We start from the raw sequence: 20,990 nt of genomic DNA on the forward strand, positions 1-20,990 counted from the left end.
GGGGATTAATCTGTACGGGGGCTTTTTTTGGGTGGGGGGAGGTGGTGAGTGGTGATGAAAATGTTTGGCCCAAGATGGAGGAGGTGGTTGTACAGCACTGTGAATGCGGTAAAGGCCATTGAATTGTTCATTTTTAAATGGTTGATTTCATGTGAGCTTTAACGGTTAATTTCATGTTAATTTCACCTCCATTCAATGTTATTTAAAAGACACTGAAATCCCGCTCGTTCTCTGTAGACCGAAACCATTATAGCCCACAGAACCATCTGGAAATCTCAGGAGACCCATGGGTCCTCTCACCAGAGAAGCTTGCCCAGACCCTGTGACATCAGTCTGTGGAGGCACTTGCTGTGGTTTTCATTAGGCTGAAAACCTGGGTCTCAAAGCAGTGGTCTCCACAGCAGGGTCCACACAGCTCAGGGGGGACCAAGGTAGCACCACCTGTGTGGTCAAGGTAGGACCATCTACCCAGGTTGGGGCTAGAACCTGCAAACTCCATTTTTTGTTTCTTTGTCCTTTACTATTTCTTGTTGTGTGGCTTATAATGTATGTTGATGTATGAGTAGAATGGTATTGTGACACGATGTGTAAATAAACAAATACACACCCACTTGGAGCGCGTGCTCAGCTTGTCACTGACTTCTTCATTTTCAGAACTCTGTACCCATTAGACGACAACTCGCGTTTTCTCCCTCCCTCAATCCCTGCTAACCACCATTCTTCTTTCTGTCTCCGTGAATGTGACTTCCCCGAGGACCTTACATAGGCAGACTCAGACAGCGTTTGTCTTCTTGTCACTGGTTGATTTCACTTAGCGTAATATCCTCCTGTTTCCTCCACGTTGTAGCATGGGAAGGATTTCCTTCCTTTCTGACGCTGAATTATATTCCATGGTTTGTATATCCCGCATTCTGTTTATCCATCTGCAGACATCCGGGTGGCTCCCACCTCCCAAAATGCAAATGTATCAATAGCTCTTTGAGACCCTCCTTTCAACTCGTTTGGATACACACTCAGAAGTGGAAATGGTAGAACATACAGTAATTCTATTTTTAAGTTTTTGAGGAATTGCCCTGCTATTTTCCATAGCGATTCTACCGTTTTACACTCTCACCAACAGGGACAAGGGTTCCAACTTCTCCACATCCTCACCAACACTTTACTTTCTGGGTTGTTGTTTTCTTTATAATAGCTATACCAATGGGTGTGCTAAATTTCTAGAAAATACAATTTTTTTTACCATGGAAGTTTTCTTTTTTTAAGCAAAGATCTTTTTTATTGTTTTTTTTTAATGTTTATTTTTTATTTTTGAGAGAGAGAGCATGTGTAAACAGGGGAAGGGCAGAGAGGGAGGGAGACACAGAGTCCGAAGCAGGCTCCAGGCTCCGAGCTGTCAGCACAGAGCCTGTCACGGGGCTCAAACTCACAAACCGTGAGATCGTGACCTGAGCCGAAGTTGGACGCTTAACCGACTGAGCCACCCAGGCGCCCCAGCAAGCTTACTCTTTCAAGGCAATATCAGAAATAATATTTGTACATCTCAGCACAGACAGAAGTATTGGGAACACAAAAGAAATGTGTAGGCAAATTCTTCTGGGGCTTGCTATTTGTTTTCAAATATTTGAGCCCAGTCTGTATACCTATTCAGCAAACTCCAGAAACTTAAAATTGATAGTGGACAAGACAGTTACAAACACATGTCTAAGGAACAAGCGTACCTAGTAGCCCCATAAACAGCTGGCAGCTGAGTGACCAGTGAGGTAGGAAGGACATGGTGGGTCGTTAATACAAAAAGGGGTTCTGGGGCACCTGGGTAGCTCAGTTGGTTAAACATCCAACTCTCGGTTTCGGCTCAGGTCATGATCTCATGGTTTTGTGAGTTCGAGCCCTGCATCAGGCTCTGTGCTGACAGTGCAGAGCCTGCTTGGGATTCTCTCTCTCTCTCTCTCTCTCTCTCTCTCTCCCCCCCCCCCCCATCATGTTGTCACTGTCTCTCTCAAAATAAATAAACTTAAAAAAAAATTTTTTTTGAAATTTTTAGTGGAAGGCAAGTCATAAAATGTTTAAGATGGAATCAGCCTTAGAAATTGTCTTCTCGGGGCACCTGGGTGGCTTAGTCAGTTAAGCATCCAGCTTCAGCTCAGGTCACGATCTTGCGGTTTGTGAGTTTGAGCCCCGCATCAGGCTCTCCGCTGTCAGCACAGGACCTGCTTCTGATCCTCTGTCCCCCCTCTTGCTGTCCCTCCCCCACTTGCTCATGTTCTCTCTCTCCCTCTCTAAAATAAATAAAACTTAAAAAAATAAAGATTTATTTTACTTTTTACTTCTTGAGAGAGTCCTGGATCCCTGAGTCCCGGTGGTGACCAGATTGCAGAAGAGCCTGGAACGGGCATGTGCGTGTGAGTCCACGTTTGCACAATAAAGAGATGGCACATACAGGGAGGTGGGAAACACGTGCCGATATCCCTCCCAGAAAGACTCTACTGTATCCAAAGATAGGCGGGATGGGTGGAATGACTTAGTGTATGTCAATAAGGAAAACAAACTAGAACACAGTAGAAAACTTAGATAATGGGGACATTAAGGGAAGCGGATGTTGAACAATTTGTAAACTCACTGAAGACTAGAGTCAAGAACTTTCATTTCAAGAAGGAATTGGAAAGTACGTTAAAATCCTAAGAAGTGTTGTTACATGATCAAAAGTTACTCTGATACCAAATATTGCTACTGACAAGTAGGGTGGGGGAAACTATTTGCTGTCCCTGTGCATCAGGAATGGAGCAGACTTAGGACACGAGAAATTAGAATCGAGTAAACCTACACCCACCACAAAACAGTACCTCGAAGTACGTTTTCCTTCCCGCTCAGAAGTAGTGAGAGATTCAAGAGACACATTGAGGTGGGAAGGAAAGGATACAGAGAAGGAAAGACAGTAACTGATTTCTGGACCTTTCTGTTTGCCATCATCACGAAGTTACCCTAAACTGGAGTTTGGCAAGCACGCCAACCGGTCATTCTAGAAAGCTCCAGTCAAGAAATGTGATGCGGACCTTGCTAGTAAGTAAAATGCACCACCGAATGATTTCACCTGAGTGTCTTTGTCCCTTTAACGTCCAATGTATGAAAACGGGTATACTAATAAGCTTTTGGAACCAGAGCATTTTTCTTCTAAGAAGTACATCTTATGCCTTTATTCATATAGCTTTAGTGCTCATACCTGTGCCCGCAATGGAAATTCCTTTTCCAAATTATGAATCAGTTCATACGCATCACATCAAATTTTCAAATCTCTAGGGTATTTCCACTAAAATACATATTCTGCGCTATAATCTGGCTGCATTTTTATACATATATGAATAGATTAAGTAGTGTCCTACAAACGTCATATTCAAACAATATATTTGGTTTGGGATATTATGTAACATGAGATAATTATATATCAGTGCAGTACTTTTTACCTTATATGTAACACCAACACAAGGTTTTTGCACAAAAGACTGGTTTTATTGAAATAAATTTTACATAAGTCATGGACAATGTTCATGAGAGCCCCATTTGCCCCCCTTTAAGATTTATTTTCTATTTGACTATCTACAACATATACCTTGGCATGAAACAAAGTCTCAGACTTATTCGAGTAGTTCAATTAATAAATTTCAGTCCCGATTTTAAGGAGGTAAAAAGAAAAATATAATTGTTTGCCGTTCACGTGAAGTGATTTCTCATTTTCCTACTCTTTTCATCTCTTAACCTACTTCTCAGAGTTTGTTTCTAACTTGAGGCAATCCTCCGCTGAAGTATTACCATGTGATTCTAGAATGCTCTACCCGTTTTGCATCTGTTGAGGATAAAATACTTGGAATTATGATTCAGTCTACCAAGGCAAAATATGGGGGGGGTGTCATAGTAGCCCTTCTGATAAGAGAAAATAAAAATCACCCTTCATTTCTTCCCCCAAAACCCAACTGGCTAGATGTGCGTGTTCAATATGGTAGCCACCTGTGGCAATCTAAAATTAAATTTAATTAAAAATTCTAAATTACTTAAAAATTCTGCAGTTATGCCAGTCATTGTTCAAGTGGTCAAAAAGCACATGTATCTGGGGGTCACTACATTTGGACAGCACAGATATAGAACATTTCCATCACTGTAGAAAATTCTACTTAACAGCACTGAACTAGACCATGTAGGAGTTGATTCATATATAAATATATGAAATATGCACTTTTTCCTTCTTAGTCACGAGAGCTACTTGTTAAAGCTTATCTTCAACTCACAATCCTGTTGATTTTAGCTCAAGACAATGGTATAAAAATAGATATTTGTACAATTTCTCCAAATCATATGATGTGTTGTAAGAGTCCAAAGCCCTAAAATGAATCCCATCTTTGCCACCATAAAACAGTCTCATGAGCTCCCTGCGGACTGCAGCATTATGGCCACGGGCAGAGTTCTCCTGTGGTATCTGCAAGGAAGCCTTGCTAGGGGCTCCTCACCATGGTGGACTAGCCATCCCTGCTATCCTGTGCAGCCACCTTGGAAGAGGAGTCCCTGAGGGTACTACCTCTGCTCCCTGGTCTAAGGTGGGTCCCAGGACCCCCAAGGTTCCCACTCAGGGCAGGGGGACCATCCATGCAGCCCACATAAGGCTTCCTAGGACCAGCCAGGCCCCACACGGCCTCTGCTAGGGCCCCCAGTGCACCCTCTGAATGTCCTGGGCCCAATGCACGGGCAGACAATCCAGCCCTTCTTTCTACAGTCAATGCCCAAATTATATCCAAAGTCTCTCCCAAGACCCTACACTTACAAAACATCATTGAAAAATATGAAAATAGCAGTTTGTATAAGCCCAAGGAAAACTCTCCTCAGTAAGAGAAATCATACATTAAAACTCCTTCAAAATAGGGGTGCCTGGGTGGTTCAGTTGGTTAAGCGTCCGACTTCAGCTCAAGTCATGATCTCACGGTCCGTGTGTTCGAGCCCCATGTCAGACTCTGTGCTGACAGCTCAGAGCCTGGAGCCTGCTTCAGCTTCTGTGTCTCTCTTCCTCTCTCTGCCCCTCCCCCATTTGCACACTCTCTCTCTCTCTGTCTCTCAAAAATAAATAAAATGTTAAAAAAAATTTTAATAAAAAAATAAAGGTAAATAAAATAAAATCTCATTTGACTAGCCCAATACAAATGTTCTTTTTACAACCCCTTTCTTTATTCCTGGATTCTTAAAATCAGTGCGATCAACTTCCTAATTTGGTCTTTGAGTTATAATTTTTAAAACGAACGCATTTTCTAAAATATTAAAGGTGGATTGTTTAGAAATAAGTATATGCAAATGAACCCTTACATATTACTTCTATAAACCCGTTTATCAACTCTCCAGCCCCCAGAGAGAAGTATTCATAAATGTGAAATTTGAAAACCATTTTTCCTAACTATGACCGTGATGTCTAGACTTTGTCCTTACGCACAAACCGTTATTCCACAACACCAAGATTGCTAGCTCCACGGGACAGGGAGATTCTGCAGTCTTCTGATGGATGGTATTAAAGCTGAAGGCTGAAAGATACTTTGGTGGTATAGCTGGGAACAGATTCTGTAACAAGAGGAACAAGTCGATTCAACCAGTCCCCATTTTATCACCAACTGTAGCTACAAGCCATGGCTTAGGTCACCACACAAGTTACTACGTCATATGTTAAGGGTAGAGATAAATGCACTCTCCTGTCCCCATTAAGGGTGACATTTGCCTTCACCAATCCTAGTCGTGCGTTAGGAACATTTACATCTAGAAGAGAATTCTTAACCCTCATTCTTTTGCAATCTCTCCAACAGACTCACACGGCGGCATCAGGATCTGGGAACCTTTATGACCCTAAAATAATACCGACTGACAAAAGAGAAATCAAAGGCCAAGGACCTGAGACCGTGGACACCAGGTAGAAGAGAAGATGGTTTGGGAGCAAAGTTGGGGCTATTCCTAAACCAAGTAGGATCTTAGGAAGTATGCCTTTTCTTAGTCTTGTTGTTGACACTGGTTACTGCCCACTCTGTCTTCACAGCCAAATTCTGTCAACGGATGGTCTAGACCAATGGCTCTCCAGGTGAGGCTCCCGGACCCAAGGCAGCAACATCACCTGGGAACTTGTTAGAAATGCACGTTCTAAGCCCTACCCCGGACCTGGCGAGTCAAAATCTCGGAGGGCGGGGCCTGCAGGTGATTTTTTAGGTTCACTAATGCTTGAGGACCAGTGAGGAGCTTCACGTCCTCATCATGCTTGAATCACATGACGTTGGAGGGTCACATGTCTCACTAAAGCTACCCTTTTTTCCTTACAGCTTTGGACTCTGGGTCTGACTCAGACATTAGAGTGAAGGGGAAGGAGAGAAAAGAGGGAAGACACCACGATGAACAAAAGAAAACAAACTTTAAAAATATGCCCAACCACATATAGGTTGAACTGTTAAGAAATTGTCATTTTTGGGGATGCCTGGGTGGCTCAGACAGTTAAGCATCCAACTTCAGCTCAGGTCATGATCTCACGGTTCATGGGTTTGAACCCCACATCGGACTCTGTGCTGACAGCTCAGAGCCTAGAGCCTGTTTCAGATTCTGTCTCTCTCTCTTTCTCTCTCTCTCTCTCTGCCTCTCCCCCGCTTGCGCACTCTCTCTCTCTCTCTCTCTCTCTTAAAAATAAACTTTAAAAAAATTTAAAACAAAGAAATTGTCATTTTTACAGGTAAAAACCAGCTGAATATTGGCAATATCCTGTGAACCAATATAAACATATGAAGGATAGAATTATTATAATTATTTAGAAATAAATGAGTGAGTTCAAAAGCTATCATCACTAGAGGAGCCTGAGTGGCTCAGCTAGTTAAGCGTCTGACTTCGGGCTCAGGTTCTGATCTCAGGGTTCATAAGTTCAAGCCCCACGTCAGGCTCTGTGCTGACAGCCCAGGACTGGAGCCTGCTTTGGATTCTAGGTCTCTCTCTGTCTCTGCCTCTCCCCCACTCATACTCTGCCTCTCAAAAATAAATAAACATTAAAAAACTTAAAATGAAAAAAGCTATCAACACTAAAGTTAAATTTTAAAAGCAAATTACGTTATCGCTGACCAACAGATCCAAAGCTAAATACCTGTGTTCTCTAATTCTTTCTTGCATTTTTAAACAATAACTCTAAAATGCAACTATGAACAAATCAACAAAATACAACAATGAAGGTTTACCCAAGAGGAAAATTATACAACCCAAAGATAAATTTTGACAAAATAAATGGTTCTCTATTTGTTTCATGTTTCACACAAATTTCTAATTTATTTCACAATATTTGGTTTTCTCAAAGATTTTTTAGTGTTTATTTTTGAGAGAGAGAGAGAGAGAGAGCAAGTGGGAGAGGGGCAGAGACAGAGGGAAACAGAGGATCCGAAGTCGGCTCTGTGCTGAGAGCAGAGAGACCATTGTGGGGCTCAAACTCACGAACCGTGAGATCGTGACCTGAGCTGAGGTTGGACATTCAACCGACCAAGCCACCCAGGCGCACCTATCTCATAATATTTCAACATCCAAGATTAGGGATGACCGAATAGATCGGAGGTAAAAGTTTTAATTTGACAAATAAATGGTGTCTTTCAGTGCTGTCATGAAACCCCTGAATAGCTACATGTGATCAATCAGCTTTAGTCCATGAATGGGGGGTGGGGGGCAGGCAGCAAGCCCACATGCAAATTTTCTGAGGGTGACCGAGGTGCACATTTTCAAAGCTCTGGGGGCCAGGGCCACCTCCTCCCTAAATCCACCTGCGGGACATCTTTCTGGCAGGTCCGTACCTAACTCACAAAAACAAGGGACCTGGAAAAGTAAGAGAGAACTCTCAGGCATCCATACCCAGGAAGCAGGTGGCGATTAGAAAAACAAAGAGTGACTTATGCCTTTTTCCTGTGTTTGTGTGCTTGTGGCAGAAAGAAGGGCTTCTGACATTCCGGAAAACACTTTGGAAAACAGCCACTGGGGAGAAGGCTTCCCGCCCTTTCCTGAGGTCCTGTGACCGCCCGTGCTCCTCTGTAATATCACCAGCCGTGGGAAAACCAGAGCTAAACCAACCTAGGTACTAGTCTGCCACCTCGCGTTTCTCCTTTTGTGATTTTTATATATAAGTGGACCTTGATTTATGTAAGACCCAACTTTTCTAAAGTTGAACTTAAATGGACTTTGAAATGGAATCTTACCTTCCCATTAACTAGGATAGCCTTTTGTCAATGTCATTTAGTTAAAAACTCATATACAGTCAGTAATGCCAAGTCTGAAGTGTATGCTCCCTGGCCTGTCAAATAGTTGATGACAAGTACACTAGAAAATGTTAGTATTTTAGAGAAACTATAGATATCGGGTACCTGGAAAAATAACCAATTAGCGTGTTGTCGATGTGACTCGTGTCAAATGTGTCGCATGAGCGCACAGAATCCTGTATATTCATTTAAAAGAATTTTAAAGGTGATTGACGTACCTCTTTCTTTAAGATCTTCAATATAGGCTTTCAAAAATTCTTTATCAAAGTGTTGACGATCTTGTTCACTTTCCATCACTTCCACACCGTCTTCACACTGGGTATTATCAATAGGATTGTCCATAAGGCTTACAAATCTATTCGAGAAAATATGGACAGTATCACATTTTCACCTGTGCATTTTTAACCGCAACATTCCTCTCACATGAAGTGAAGTTTTGTGGTACCGAATCGCAAGTTCTTGGTTATCCTTGAAGGTCACAGCCGGCCACATAATATTACCATCACCAGTGGAGCTGCCCTGTGGAAAAATCTAACAGGATTATGGGAGCAGTCCTTTCCTGCTCAGAGCCTGCTGGGAAAATGAGAGCTACTTAGCTGCAAAGGACAGTGGACAGGAGGCCCTGAGACAGACGCTAACCCTTGCTCACAGTCAGGCCCTTTAAACTGGGTGATGTCCAATGGAATAGAATAGAAACCCCAGAACTAGACCCACAAACGTATGGCTAACTAATCTTTGACAAAGCAGGAAAGAACATCCAATGGAAAAAAGACAGTCTCTTTAACAAATGGTGCTGGGAGAACTGGACAGCAACATGCAGAAGGAGAATAAAACTAGACCACTTTCTCACACCATTCACAAAAATAAACTCAAAATGGATAAAGGACCTGAATGTGAGACAGGAAACCATCAAAACCCTAGAGGAGAAAGCAGGAAAAGACCTCTCTGACCTCAGCCGTAGCAATTTCTTACTTGACACATCCCCAAAGGCAAGGGAATTAAAAGCAAAAATGAACTACTGGGACCTTATGAAGATAAAAAGCTTCTGCACAGCAAAGGAAACAACCAACAAAACTAAAAGGCAACCAACAGAATGGGAAAAGATATTTGCAAATGACATTATCAGACAAAGGGCTAGTATCCAAAATCTATAAAGAGTTCACCAAACTCCACACCCAAAAAACAAATAATCCAGTGAAGAAATGGGCAGAAAACATGAATAGACACTTCTCTAAAGAAGACATCCGGATGGCCAACAGGCACATGAAAAGATGCTCAATGTCGCTCCTCATCAGGGAAATACAAATCAAAACCACACTCAGATATCACCTCACGCCAGTCAGAGTGGCCAAAATGAACAAATCAGGAGACTATAGATGCTGGAGAGGATGTGGAGAAACGGGAACCCTCTTGCACTGTTGGTGGGAATGCAAATTGGTGCAGCCGCTCTGGAAAACAGTGTGGAGGTTCCTCAAAAAATTAAAAATAGACCTACCCTATGACCCAGCAATAGGACTGCTAGGAATTTACCCAAGGGATACAGGAGTACTGATGCATAGGGGCACTTGTACCCCAATGTTTATAGCAGCACTCTCAACAATAGCCAAATTGTGGAAAGAGCCTAAATGTCCATCAACTGATGAATGGATAAAGAAATTGTGGTTTATATACACAATGGAGTACTACGTGGCAATGAGAAAGCACGAAATATGGCCCTTTGTAGCAACGTGGATGGAACTGGAGAGTGTGATGCTAAGTGAAATAAGCCATACAGAGAAAAACAGATACCATATGTTTTCACTCTTATGTGGATCCTGAGAAACTTAACAGGAACCCATGGGGGAGGGGAAGGAAAAAAAAAAAAAGAGGTTAGAGTGGGAGAGAGCCAAAGCATAAGAGACTCTTAAAAACTGAGAACAAACTGAGGGTTGATGGGGGGTGGGAGGGACGGGAGGGTGGGTGATGGGTATTGAGGAGGGCACCTTTTGGGATGAGCACTGGGTGTCGTATGGAAACCAATTTGACATTAAACTTCATATATTGAAAAAAAAATTTTTTTTAAATAATAAACTGGGTGATGTCCTACTATGTTTGCTATGACTCCCAACTAGTGTTATCAAACTCTAAAACGAGGTGAGTTAAGTTACAGAGGACACTCAATAGACAAAATCCCCACAACGAAAAAGATGGAAAGGAAAGAAACGAAAATGGGATTTGATCTGTCTTCACAGTTTTCAAAGATGTTTTGATGTGAAAGGGGATGTTATTATTTCGATTCAAAATAGGAAATCCCTCAGGGCACCTGGGTGGCTCAGTGGGTTAAGCATCCGACTTCGGCTCAGGTCATGATCTCACCGTTCGTGGGTTCGAGCCCCACGTCGGGCTCTGTGCTGACAGCTGGGAGCCTGGAACTTGCTTGGGATTCTGTGTCTCCCTCTCTCTCTGCCCCTCCCCCACTTGCACACACACACACTGTCTCTCTCTCAAAAATAAATAAACATTAAAACAAAATTTTTTTTAATAAAAAGAAAAAAAAAAGGAAATCCCTCAAATAGTCTTTGGTCTGTGGGCCCGGCCGGCTTGGGCGATAGCTGTTCTCATTGGTTTGTAGGAGTTCTATATACATGGAAGATAAAGCCACCCATCTATCCTATTTCTGTATACATATTCCTTAGTTCATTTCCCTTTTAACTTTAATGTCTAACGTGGAGAGAGCAACAAAGTTGTAATTTCCTTTGCAAGCTCTTTCATTGAATTAATTTTATCGCCCTTCGCTATCCAGGAAAAAAAAAAAAGCCTGTAGGTTATCATTCTTCAATGTTTTATCCAAGTAATCGCTGTCTGTATTTTATTTTTTGCTGTTTGTTTATTCATTTTGAGTGACAAAGAGAACAAGAGCAGAGGGGAAGAGAGAGAGAGAGAGAGAGAGAGAGAGAGAGAAAGAGAGAAAGGGAGAGAGAGGGAATCCCAAGAAGGCTCTAGGCCATCAGCTCAGAGCCCGACACAGGGCCTGGATCCCGTGAACTGTGAGATCACGACCTGAGCTGCAATCAAGAGTCAGATGCTTCGTCGACTGAGCCACCCAAGCGCCCCTGTATGTATTTTAAAATTTGATAGGCACAAGGATACTTTTTATTGAAAGCCATAGTCTCTCACCCTGCCTCTGTCTCTCAGATCCCAGAGGCAAGCTCTTTCATCTGTGAATCATTATTTTTACTTAACCTGCCGGAAATCTCTTTTATGCAGGACAAATACTTCAATGTTGTTACATCAAGCGGAGGCATCCCTTCTCTTCCCTTCAGTTGCCCGACCCTCCCACCTCCCAGTTTTTACGATCCGTACTTTCACTTTTTCAACATCCTAGTATGAAAATTTTCCAACGTTCAAAAGGGTCGAAAAAATTTTACAGTGAACACCCCCATACCCACCACCTAGGTTCCATACGTAAGATTTTATGGCTTTTGCCTTATCACACACCCAGCCGTCCTCCCTCCATCCACTCGTCAGGCCGTCTTATTTTTTGATGCATTCAAAGCACATCGCAGACATCACAGACTTTTACTTTTGCATTAACACCAATGCTGTCCGCATCCTGATCCAAAACCGTATTTAACTTTTCCATCTTGCCTGAAGTTTGATTCTAAAGTTGAAAAATTTGTATTCTTGGGACAATTATCTGGGAAGGCTTGGTGATGCCTTCTCCCTGGGGAGGCTCCTAACACAGAACTCCGGGGTCTTTCCCCCAGGGCCACCCTAGAGGAAACCTCAGGCTTTTGGCCAGGGGGCCAGACTGCGGGGGGCGGGTGAGTGGTCTGCCGGATGGAATCGAGGAGGAGATTGGAAGGTGGGGGGGGTCATCTGTTTACATGAGATTTTCCTTTATTTTTAGCACCATGTCTCAGGCGGCACCAACACGTGCCTGGAATTTCTGACCTTGAGCTTCTTCGGAGTTCTCCAGGGCAAATGGGCTCAGTTTCTTGGTTTCTAAACTTGGTTTCTAAACTTGGTTTCCATACAATTTTTATCAGTCACCACTGTTCTGTCTGCCGTTTGTCTCCCAAAGTTGTGTTATGATCTCTCATTCTGGGAAAGCCTTCTCCCGCTTTCTTGATCGTTGTCGATTGTAGGTTTTATTATTTTCCTCATCTCAGCGGGGTCTCCAGAAGGATAGGTGTTAAATACATGGTCAAGCTACCATCATTAACATCTTATTCCTTTTATAGTTTTCTTTTTATATTTAATCTGTGGCTTTCTCTATATGTCTTCCTACATGCTATATACGATATACAGCACATACATGGCTATGTGCCGTAAGCTGTCTTACGCTATAAAGTGACGAACAGACTTTGTCTTTCCCTGAGTAGCCAACTTCCTTAATGGCGTATTAAGTCACTCATACCTTCCCCACTGGTTTATGAAAATCCCTGTATCATATACTAGGGTTAATTTCAGTACTACCTATTCTGTTCTAATAATTCACCTACGAATCATTGCCTAACACGACCTCATTTTAATTATTACACGCCAGTTTTTTGTTTTAAATTTATTTATTTATTTTGAGAGAGAGAGTGAGCGTGGGAGGGACAGAGAGAGATAGAGAGAGAATCCCAAGCAGGCTCTACGTTGTCAGCATGGAGCCCGATGCGGGTTCGAACTCACAAACTGTGAGGTCATGACCTGAGCTGAAACCAAGAGTCGGACGCTTAACCCGACTGAGCCACACAGGTGCCCCGTTATTCTACCTTTTAAACCCATCATAATTCTCAGTAAGGCAAATTCTGCCCCGTCACTCTTGTTTTCCAAAGTTATCATTGCTGTTCTTAGCTTTTTGCCTTTTAGGTGTACTTTCACATCAGCTTTTCAAGTTCCAAAAAAAGAAATTCCACTGGAGTTATGGTTGGGATCATATTATACACTTAAGTATAATTTTTGGAAGAAATCATATGTTTATAGTCTTTTCATCCAGAAAAGACAGTATGTCTTTCCAAATATTCAAGACCTCTTCGTTAGGCTTTGGGAGCACTTTTTAGTTTATTCCTTATAAAGAGCTATTTTGCTAGCATTTTGTCTAGATTTCTTTTTTAGGTTTTTATATTTTTGGCTAATACTATTACTGTCATTATTCCCTTCCACTATTTTTCTATAGGTTATTTATAGAAGTCTTAATGCAAACTTATATCTAGGGTTTTTTTTTAATTAAACTTTTAGGGGCGCCTGGGGGGCTCAGTCGGTTGAACGTCCGACTTCGGCTCAGGTCACGATCTCACGCTTCAAGGGTTCAAGCTCCTTGTCAGACTCTGTGCTGACAGTTCAGAGCCTGAAGCCTATTTCGGATTCTGTGTCTTCCTCTCTGTCTCTGTCCCTCCCCCACTTGTGCTCTGCTTCTCTCTCTCAAAAATAAATAAACATTAAAAAAAATTTACACTTTTATTAATTCAAAGAGCTTCCATCCGGTTCTTTGAGATTTCCAAGTCCTACAATTATTATCGTTTGACATGACTTTAGTTGCCTGCACACAGGTCAGTTTTACCCTGAGCGGAAGTCTCCTGACCGGAAGTCTCCCTCCCGTGCATCCTTGGTTGAGAAGCTGTCACGCCTGCTCCCAGCTGGCTGAATGTGGAAGGGGCTTAAGGGTGGGTCCTGCCAGCCCTCTCACCAGGGGGCCCCTTCTCGTCCAGAAGACATTCCTGGGACAGCCAAGGACAGGGGAGGACCCATTCCAGTGGAAAGAGTATGGTGGGGCAGTGGGGAGATGTCATACCCCATTCATCTTGTGATTACACAGTGATGGATGTAGTCTCTCTCTTTGCAGTTGTCAACTTCTTTACTTCTGTCTGCTATGCATCTTATTGCCAGGATTGGAAGACGAGGAAGATTTATGCTGATAGTGAGCATTTACCACTGGAAGAATTGGGCGCCCCTGGGAAAGAGCCCCTTGAATGATGGTCTTAGCCAACAACTGGTACTCAAGGCAGGGGGACACTCTGGACACAGTGATAAAATGGCTGTCACTGGAGTGGCCTCGTGTAAAGCTTCCTGGAATGGGTCAAAATGGGCTCAGGAGAGAGGTGATGGGGGGACCCCCAAAGCCTCAAACTCTGGCAGCCGGGAGCCGAGGGGATGTGCCCTGGGGTCAGCTTCAGGGGAGGGTGGAGCGGGGGGCTTTTCAAGTCCACTGCCAAGGTAAGAAAGACCGTTCAGTGTCTCACGCCAGATTGGAATCTGTTTGGGTCACATTTGCATGGATGGTTTTTCTGAGTTTGGGGTGGTTTACACATACCTTTAAGGAAACCAGAGAGCGAGGCAACCAGGAAACATTCAAAGCCACTGACCCTCCAGGCTCAACAACAGACCAGGGAGCCCTGGACAACTGCCCTGTCATGCTTCAAACAGCGGTAGCATTTGCCCAGAAATCCTCTGAGTTCTACCTCCCCATGCCAGTGGCCAAAACCTTCAAAATCCTGTAAAAAGGCATCGGAACCTCTGTGAACCTCTGTGAACAGGGATCAGGTCCTCAGAGCACAAGAACCACCTAACCTGGTTCCTGAAACAGGCGGGCGCCCAGGCTCCAGGCTCCAGGCACTCCTTACCTTGTGTCTGACTGTCTCTACTGGGATCTACTCACTTTAAAGGTGTGGACGAGTCACACAGGGCCGTGGGGAGCTCCACCAAATGGTCCCCACTGACGACTAACAAGGCCAGCTTCTTTAGGTTAAGCAAGGCATACGGAAGATAGGTCAGCTTGTTCTTATACAAGATAAAGGTCTGCAGCTCTTCTAGCCTGAGAAGGAGCAAAAGGCAATAAAATATGAGGACTGACGTCACAGCTGAAAAACCAAAGCAAATGACACATCAATTCTGGTATGAAATCCCTATAGGCGACCCCTGCGAGAATAAGCTGACTTCAAAATTTAAATAGAGTCATGCCAGGTGACGTGAATTTTAAGTTTTCGCTGGCTTAATTGCCAGCCGAAGACCCAAAGAGAGCAGCGGGATAAGCAAACTGCACAACGTGCACGAGGCCGAGAGGGGGCCTGACACCCGGTCATCCCTCCAAGGAGCCGTCGCATTCCCCGGGGTCAGCGGGGCGTGGGAAAGGACCCGCCCTGGAGCTGGGCTGAGAATGAACAGATTTGGGCAACATATTGCCTTGTGCACATCTGGAAAGTACAGTATTCCTCCCCCGTCATATTTCCTATCTTTGAAATGGAAAAGCAACCCGCAGAATGAACAGGAAACGAGCAAACTACGCTCCAGCTGTGTTTCACTTCTTTCCCATTTTATTCTCAGTGACACCCCCCCCTCCAGCTTTTTCTTTCATTCACTTGCAAAACCTTGACTGATCCCACAAATATTTCACAGAGTTCCCCTTGTGTTTCAAAGTAGAGCAATTCTCACTTAGTCTCACAACCTGGGAAGCACCGATGCATTACAGGTGGCCAAGAGTACAGAAAGGTCATATGAGTGACCTTCAAAACTGAGCCAGTTTTGGCCTCTGTGTCATAACAGCTTACTTATTATTATATATGTCAAGTATACTTAGAGTAGTAAGTATTACTTACTTATTACTATTTTGTTATAATGAAGACTGTGGATTTAAAACCATGTTAAACTCTGGACCAGCCATGCAGGAGCCTAATATTATTGGTGGAATGAATGAATGAATGAATGAATCTTACATGATCCAGTGTAATTTTTTTTTTTTTAAGTAAGCTCTACACTCAACATGGGGCTTGAACTACGACCCTGAGATCAGGACTCGCATATTCTACTGACTGAGCCAGCCAGGCACCCCAGTGTGATTATTTTTTTAAAAATGACATACAAGTATATAATTGGAAAAAACTTACTAACCGTATCAATTTCGTTTGAAAGATTTGGTACAATAAACCAATAAATGAAACCAATAAAAATGATCCTTACTGATACTATAAACAGAGTGGTAATATGTATAAAAACACAGAGTGATAGGTTTCCATTCCATAGATAATAAGCATGCTTTTCCATTTCTGTGGAATAAAAGAAAGCTAATGATAGCATTCTATTGAGGACAGAAGTAAATTAAAGTTCACCAAGACCAAGAAGGTGTGTTCAAATGCACATTTATGTGCACACACACGTACGACACAGACTGTAAATTGTCTTATTATTTCCCACAGACACATCTCCCGGAAACAACAAACTCTTGGAAGATGCGTTGATTTTGAAGACCATTCATGGGTTACACATGTTTAAAGTGGCAACGGTGTTTAAGGCGTTAGTAACTAATGCATACACACCTCACCTTCAGAACGCGAGTAGCTACCTGTCTATATCTTGGGGCAGGTCGGTCAGGCTATTGTTGCTGATATCCAACCACTGCAAATTAGGCATCCTCAGGACACAGATCGGGACACTGGCAAACTTGTTTGCCGCGATATCTACGAATGTCACTTGCTTTAAGTTACTTAACTAGAAAGGAATAACAACAGGTATACTCTAATTACTTTTCTAGAATGAAGTTTGACTAATAATTTTTAGGTGATGTTTCTTCTCAAAGGCACCTCTAGAAATCTACGCAACACAGACCCATATAACATGAATTTTGGAGCACCTACGGATGTGCTCCATGCTGGGGGTACTAAGATCGACGCCACATAGAGGCCGCCCTCAATGAGTTCACACTTTCCAAAATAAGCAATGCAATTTTTATGTAGCAAGAACTAACGTGAAGAAGGTTTCAACTGGCATTGTTCGGTAACACAGACATAAGTGGCTAATATGCCAACGTCAAGGTGGAGTAAGGGTCAGGGGTCAGGAAAGATTTCATGGAGAATGGAGTATTTGCACTGGGTCCTGAGTTTTCTCGACAGGTGGGAAGACAGGGAAGGCAACTCCAGGTGGGGAACAGCCTGTGCAAAGTCCCAGAAAACAAAAAAGCACAAGCTTTCAAGAATAGAATGACTTGAAGACAGCCAAAGGAGTTCCAACAAATCTTAAAAAGACTCAGAAAGGGACAAGGCAAATGATCAGAGATCTCTACTATTTCAGGGTTTTTTTTAAATATAATTTCGATCTCCACTATTTATGTCTTATCTCCATAATCTGTGTTTTTAACATGGTGACTGAATCCGTAGGGGAATATACATTTTTCAGTTTATTTATTTATTCTGGGAGAGAAAGTATGAGTGGGGGAGGGGCAGAGAGAGAGAGGAAAAGAGAGAGAATCCCAAGCAAGCCCCATGCTGTCCACGCAGAGCCCAACACGGGATTCAAATCCACAACCATGAGCTCATGACCTGAGCTGAAATCAAGAGTCGGACGCCCAACCGACAGAGCCACCCAGGCACCCTGGGAAATATACTTTTTTTCTTTCAAATGCAAATCTATGAACAGCGAATAAAGCAGGAAAATGTCTCTCATGTTTGGGTTTGATTTTGTAAATCAGGTCGTGACTATGAAATACATAATAAGGAGCTACCTTTTACTGGCTTATTCTGAGAGTCCACAAATAAAACTGGAGCTGCCTCTCAGAATACATTTTCAAAATGGTTCCACAATATGGAGCCAATTGAACCAATAGGGGGAATTACTGAAAAGTAGAGAAGAAAGAAGCAGTAGGTTTATGCCTCTATTTACCTGAATATAATACCTAATTCCATATTGCCAAATTTGCCCAAGCGAGGCACAGTCCAAAGTGGTCCTATTGAATGGGCACATCCTAATTTTGCTCTTGTTTTGAGTTCATAAAAAGAAATGTGAAAGGCCGCCTGGGTGTCTCAGTTGGTTGAGGGACTAACTCTTGATTTCAGCTCAGATCATGATCTCACAGTTCGTGAGTCTGAGCCCCACATCGGGCTCTGCGCTGACAGTGCGGAGGCTGCTTGGGATTCTCTCTCTCTCTCTCCCTCTCTCTGCCCCTCCTCCCCTTCTCTCGAAAAAAAAAATGTGCAAGGTATCAGAAAAGGATTTGAGGAGCACCTTAAAAAAATGAGCATGAAGACAGGAATGTGACAAAGAAGATGCTTTGGGTGCCCACGATTCAGTCTGAACTTCCTGACTGTGTGGCCAGGGTTATCAGATCAGCAGAAAAATCAAGACTGAACTCTCCTCGGTCTCTCGTCTTTCTTCTTTTTACGATAAATGTAGAAAGTGCATTTTTTGGACTGTAGAATAAATTACTGGGGATATTTAAAGGAGATGACGTAAGACGTTTGTGAAAATTAGAATAAGGAAAATCACAGCAGTATTCAACTAGCAAGGAGACGGAAGGCCCAGATCTAGCCATTGCCCACCAGCTACTTTCATCAAGGGCAAAGCAAAACACTCACAAACTCTTTTGAAAGGTAATTCTATTTGTCTGAAAATTCCAGTGTTGTCCAGATAAAAATCTGACGTTCAGTCATAATAAATACAACACGCATTTACACAGAAGTTTCATTATCTTTACCTTTGTCTCAAAATTCCTGATGGTTCCTTCCCGTAACTTTCTATATATCATTTATTCTACTCGCTGTCTATTTGAATTTGAATTCAGGATTACGTCAATTATTTGTGAGAGAAGCATCCTCGTGAAGACAGGGCACAACAATATGACGGCATTGAACCCTACTGAACCATACACTTAAAAATGGTCACGATGGGGGCGCCTGGGTGGCTCAGTAGGTTAAGCATCTGACTATTGATTTCGGCTCAGGTCATGATCTCACAGTTTGTGGGTTCCATCCCCACGTCAGGCTCTATGCTGACAGCTCAGAGCCTGGAGCCTCTTCGGATTCTGTGTCTCCCTCTCTCTCTGCCCCTCCCCTGCTTGTGCTCGCTCACTCTCTCTCCCTCAAAAGTAAAAAATGAACATGAAAGAGAATTTTTAAAAAATAATAAAAATGGTCACGATGGTAAACATAATGTTAGTTTTTTAACCAATAAAAAAATTTTTTTTTAATGCTAGCATTTGGATATGGCATCCAGGCAAACAGTGGTTTCCTGAGTCTGTAGACATCAGAACCTGGGGTGCTGTGTGCTTCCATTGGGTAAATACAAGTTGGACACGTGAGGCTGAGATGCCCTCACAGATGACACTCCCTTTAACATGACCGTGCAGCCTGTCTTCAGGTATATGGTTTTTCATCTATCTTGAATAAACCACAGTTTGAACAGATAGTTGAAAACGATGGCCACTGAGAACCATTCAGGACTGAATTCGCCAAGTTATAGATAGGAAGAATCAGTGAACTATGAGAATGCAGCCAACTGGGGAAGCATAACAAATACTGTGCATTTATGGAATCCCATTCAAAGCAAAGAGCCTAAAAAATCTATATCCAGAGACCATTTGCTCCCACGGGTGTCAATATAGTTTAGGTGAACCAGGTGAAAAACAACAACCCAAATGGTGATTGCCTGGTGCTGCCTGATATGCCAGCTTATGGGGATTAACTGCGAGGAGGCAAGACAGAATTTCGAGGGCGAGATCGAAATATCCTACAAGTGAATTCGGTGGATCGTACACTTACAATGGCTGAATTGGGGGCCGTATGAATTATATTTCAACAAAGCGGGGAGGCGAAGAGAAGGGACAGAGAAGCAAGCCTAGGAGGCTAGGTCAGGTGACGGACAACACGGGCTTGGACTAGGGTGTTGGTGGCAAGGTGCTGGGCGGGGGTCAGATACAGAATATATTCTAAAGGGCATGCTCAACAGGACGTATTTACAGAGTGGTAACAGGGCGTGGGAGCAACAGAGGTCAAGTTGACTTGGCTTGCTTCCAGCCTGGACAACCGAGAAAAGACTGGGTCCCTTTCTTTCTTCCTTTCTTCCTTCCTTTCTTTCTTTCTTTCTTTCTTTCTTTCTTTCTTTCTTTCTTTCTTCTTTAATGTTTATTTATTTTTGAGAGAGAGACAACAGCACAAGTGGGGAGAGGGCAGAGACAGAGGGGAAGACGCAGAACCCGAAGCAGGCTCCAGGCTCTGAGCTGTCAGCACAGAGCCCGACGCGGGGCTCGAACTCACAAACCGTGAGATCATGACCTGAGCTGAAGTCGGACGCTCAACCGACTGAGCCACCCAGGTGCCCAGAGCCATTTTCTAAACTAGGGAGGCTTGGGGAATGAGCAGTCTTATGAAGGGGGTCACGCCCTTGGGGGGGCACCCCTCACCCGGACCACTGTCGGGCATTTCCTGGGGCGACAGTAGAAGCGACTACTTCCTCCCACCCAGAAGTTTCCAGGCAAGGACCATAACACCCCATCTAGGACTATAATCAGTGGGCGTTGGCAGGACCACATGAGCACTACTGTTTCCGGTGTGTTCATTACCAGTTCGTTACCATGAGATCCATATCTCCCTTCAGCATAAGAAGCCTGTTGAGTTTTATTTGGCAATAAACTCTGCTCCCTTTCAGCTGTTCCATTTTATCAGAATATGATGTTATATCATGAATGAATACAGACCAAAAGTAATGAACTTAATTCATTTGATTTCGATTAATGAACTTTTAAAATCCTATCTGTAAGACGATTTTTGTTACCTCTAAGTTTTTATGAATATACAAACTTTAAAAAAAATCTTACCCCCTTTATTCCCATTTCTGATGTATTTCACAATTGCAGATAAGCATTACAGACAACAGGAATCTTACATTAAATAGGCATTAAATAAAAATATCCTGTGTGAAAATAGGACATTTTGCCTAGTTTTGTGTAGCTTTTTATTTGTTTTGTTTCTTTTA

The 20,990-nt window shown here is 43.0% G+C and overlaps 1 protein-coding gene across 1 annotated transcript in view; it reads right to left on the reverse strand.

Moving 5' to 3' along the window:
* Positions 1-5,461: 5,461 nt before the first annotated feature.
* Positions 5,462-20,990, reverse strand: part of LRRC2 (leucine rich repeat containing 2) — a 36,734-nt gene continuing 21,205 nt past the window's right edge. Inside the window, exons 6-9 of the mRNA XM_007088420.2 lie at positions 16,591-16,736; positions 14,911-15,066; positions 8,504-8,640; positions 5,462-5,589 (exon numbers count right to left, since the gene is read on the reverse strand). Coding sequence (XP_007088482.1) covers positions 5,540-5,589; positions 8,504-8,640; positions 14,911-15,066; positions 16,591-16,736 — 489 coding nt within the window. The 3' untranslated portion in view covers positions 5,462-5,539. The remainder of the gene's footprint in view (positions 5,590-8,503; positions 8,641-14,910; positions 15,067-16,590; positions 16,737-20,990) is intronic.

This window comes from Panthera tigris, chromosome A2, assembly GCF_018350195.1.
Source record: "Panthera tigris isolate Pti1 chromosome A2, P.tigris_Pti1_mat1.1, whole genome shotgun sequence".
Lineage (NCBI taxonomy): Eukaryota > Metazoa > Chordata > Mammalia > Carnivora > Felidae > Panthera > Panthera tigris.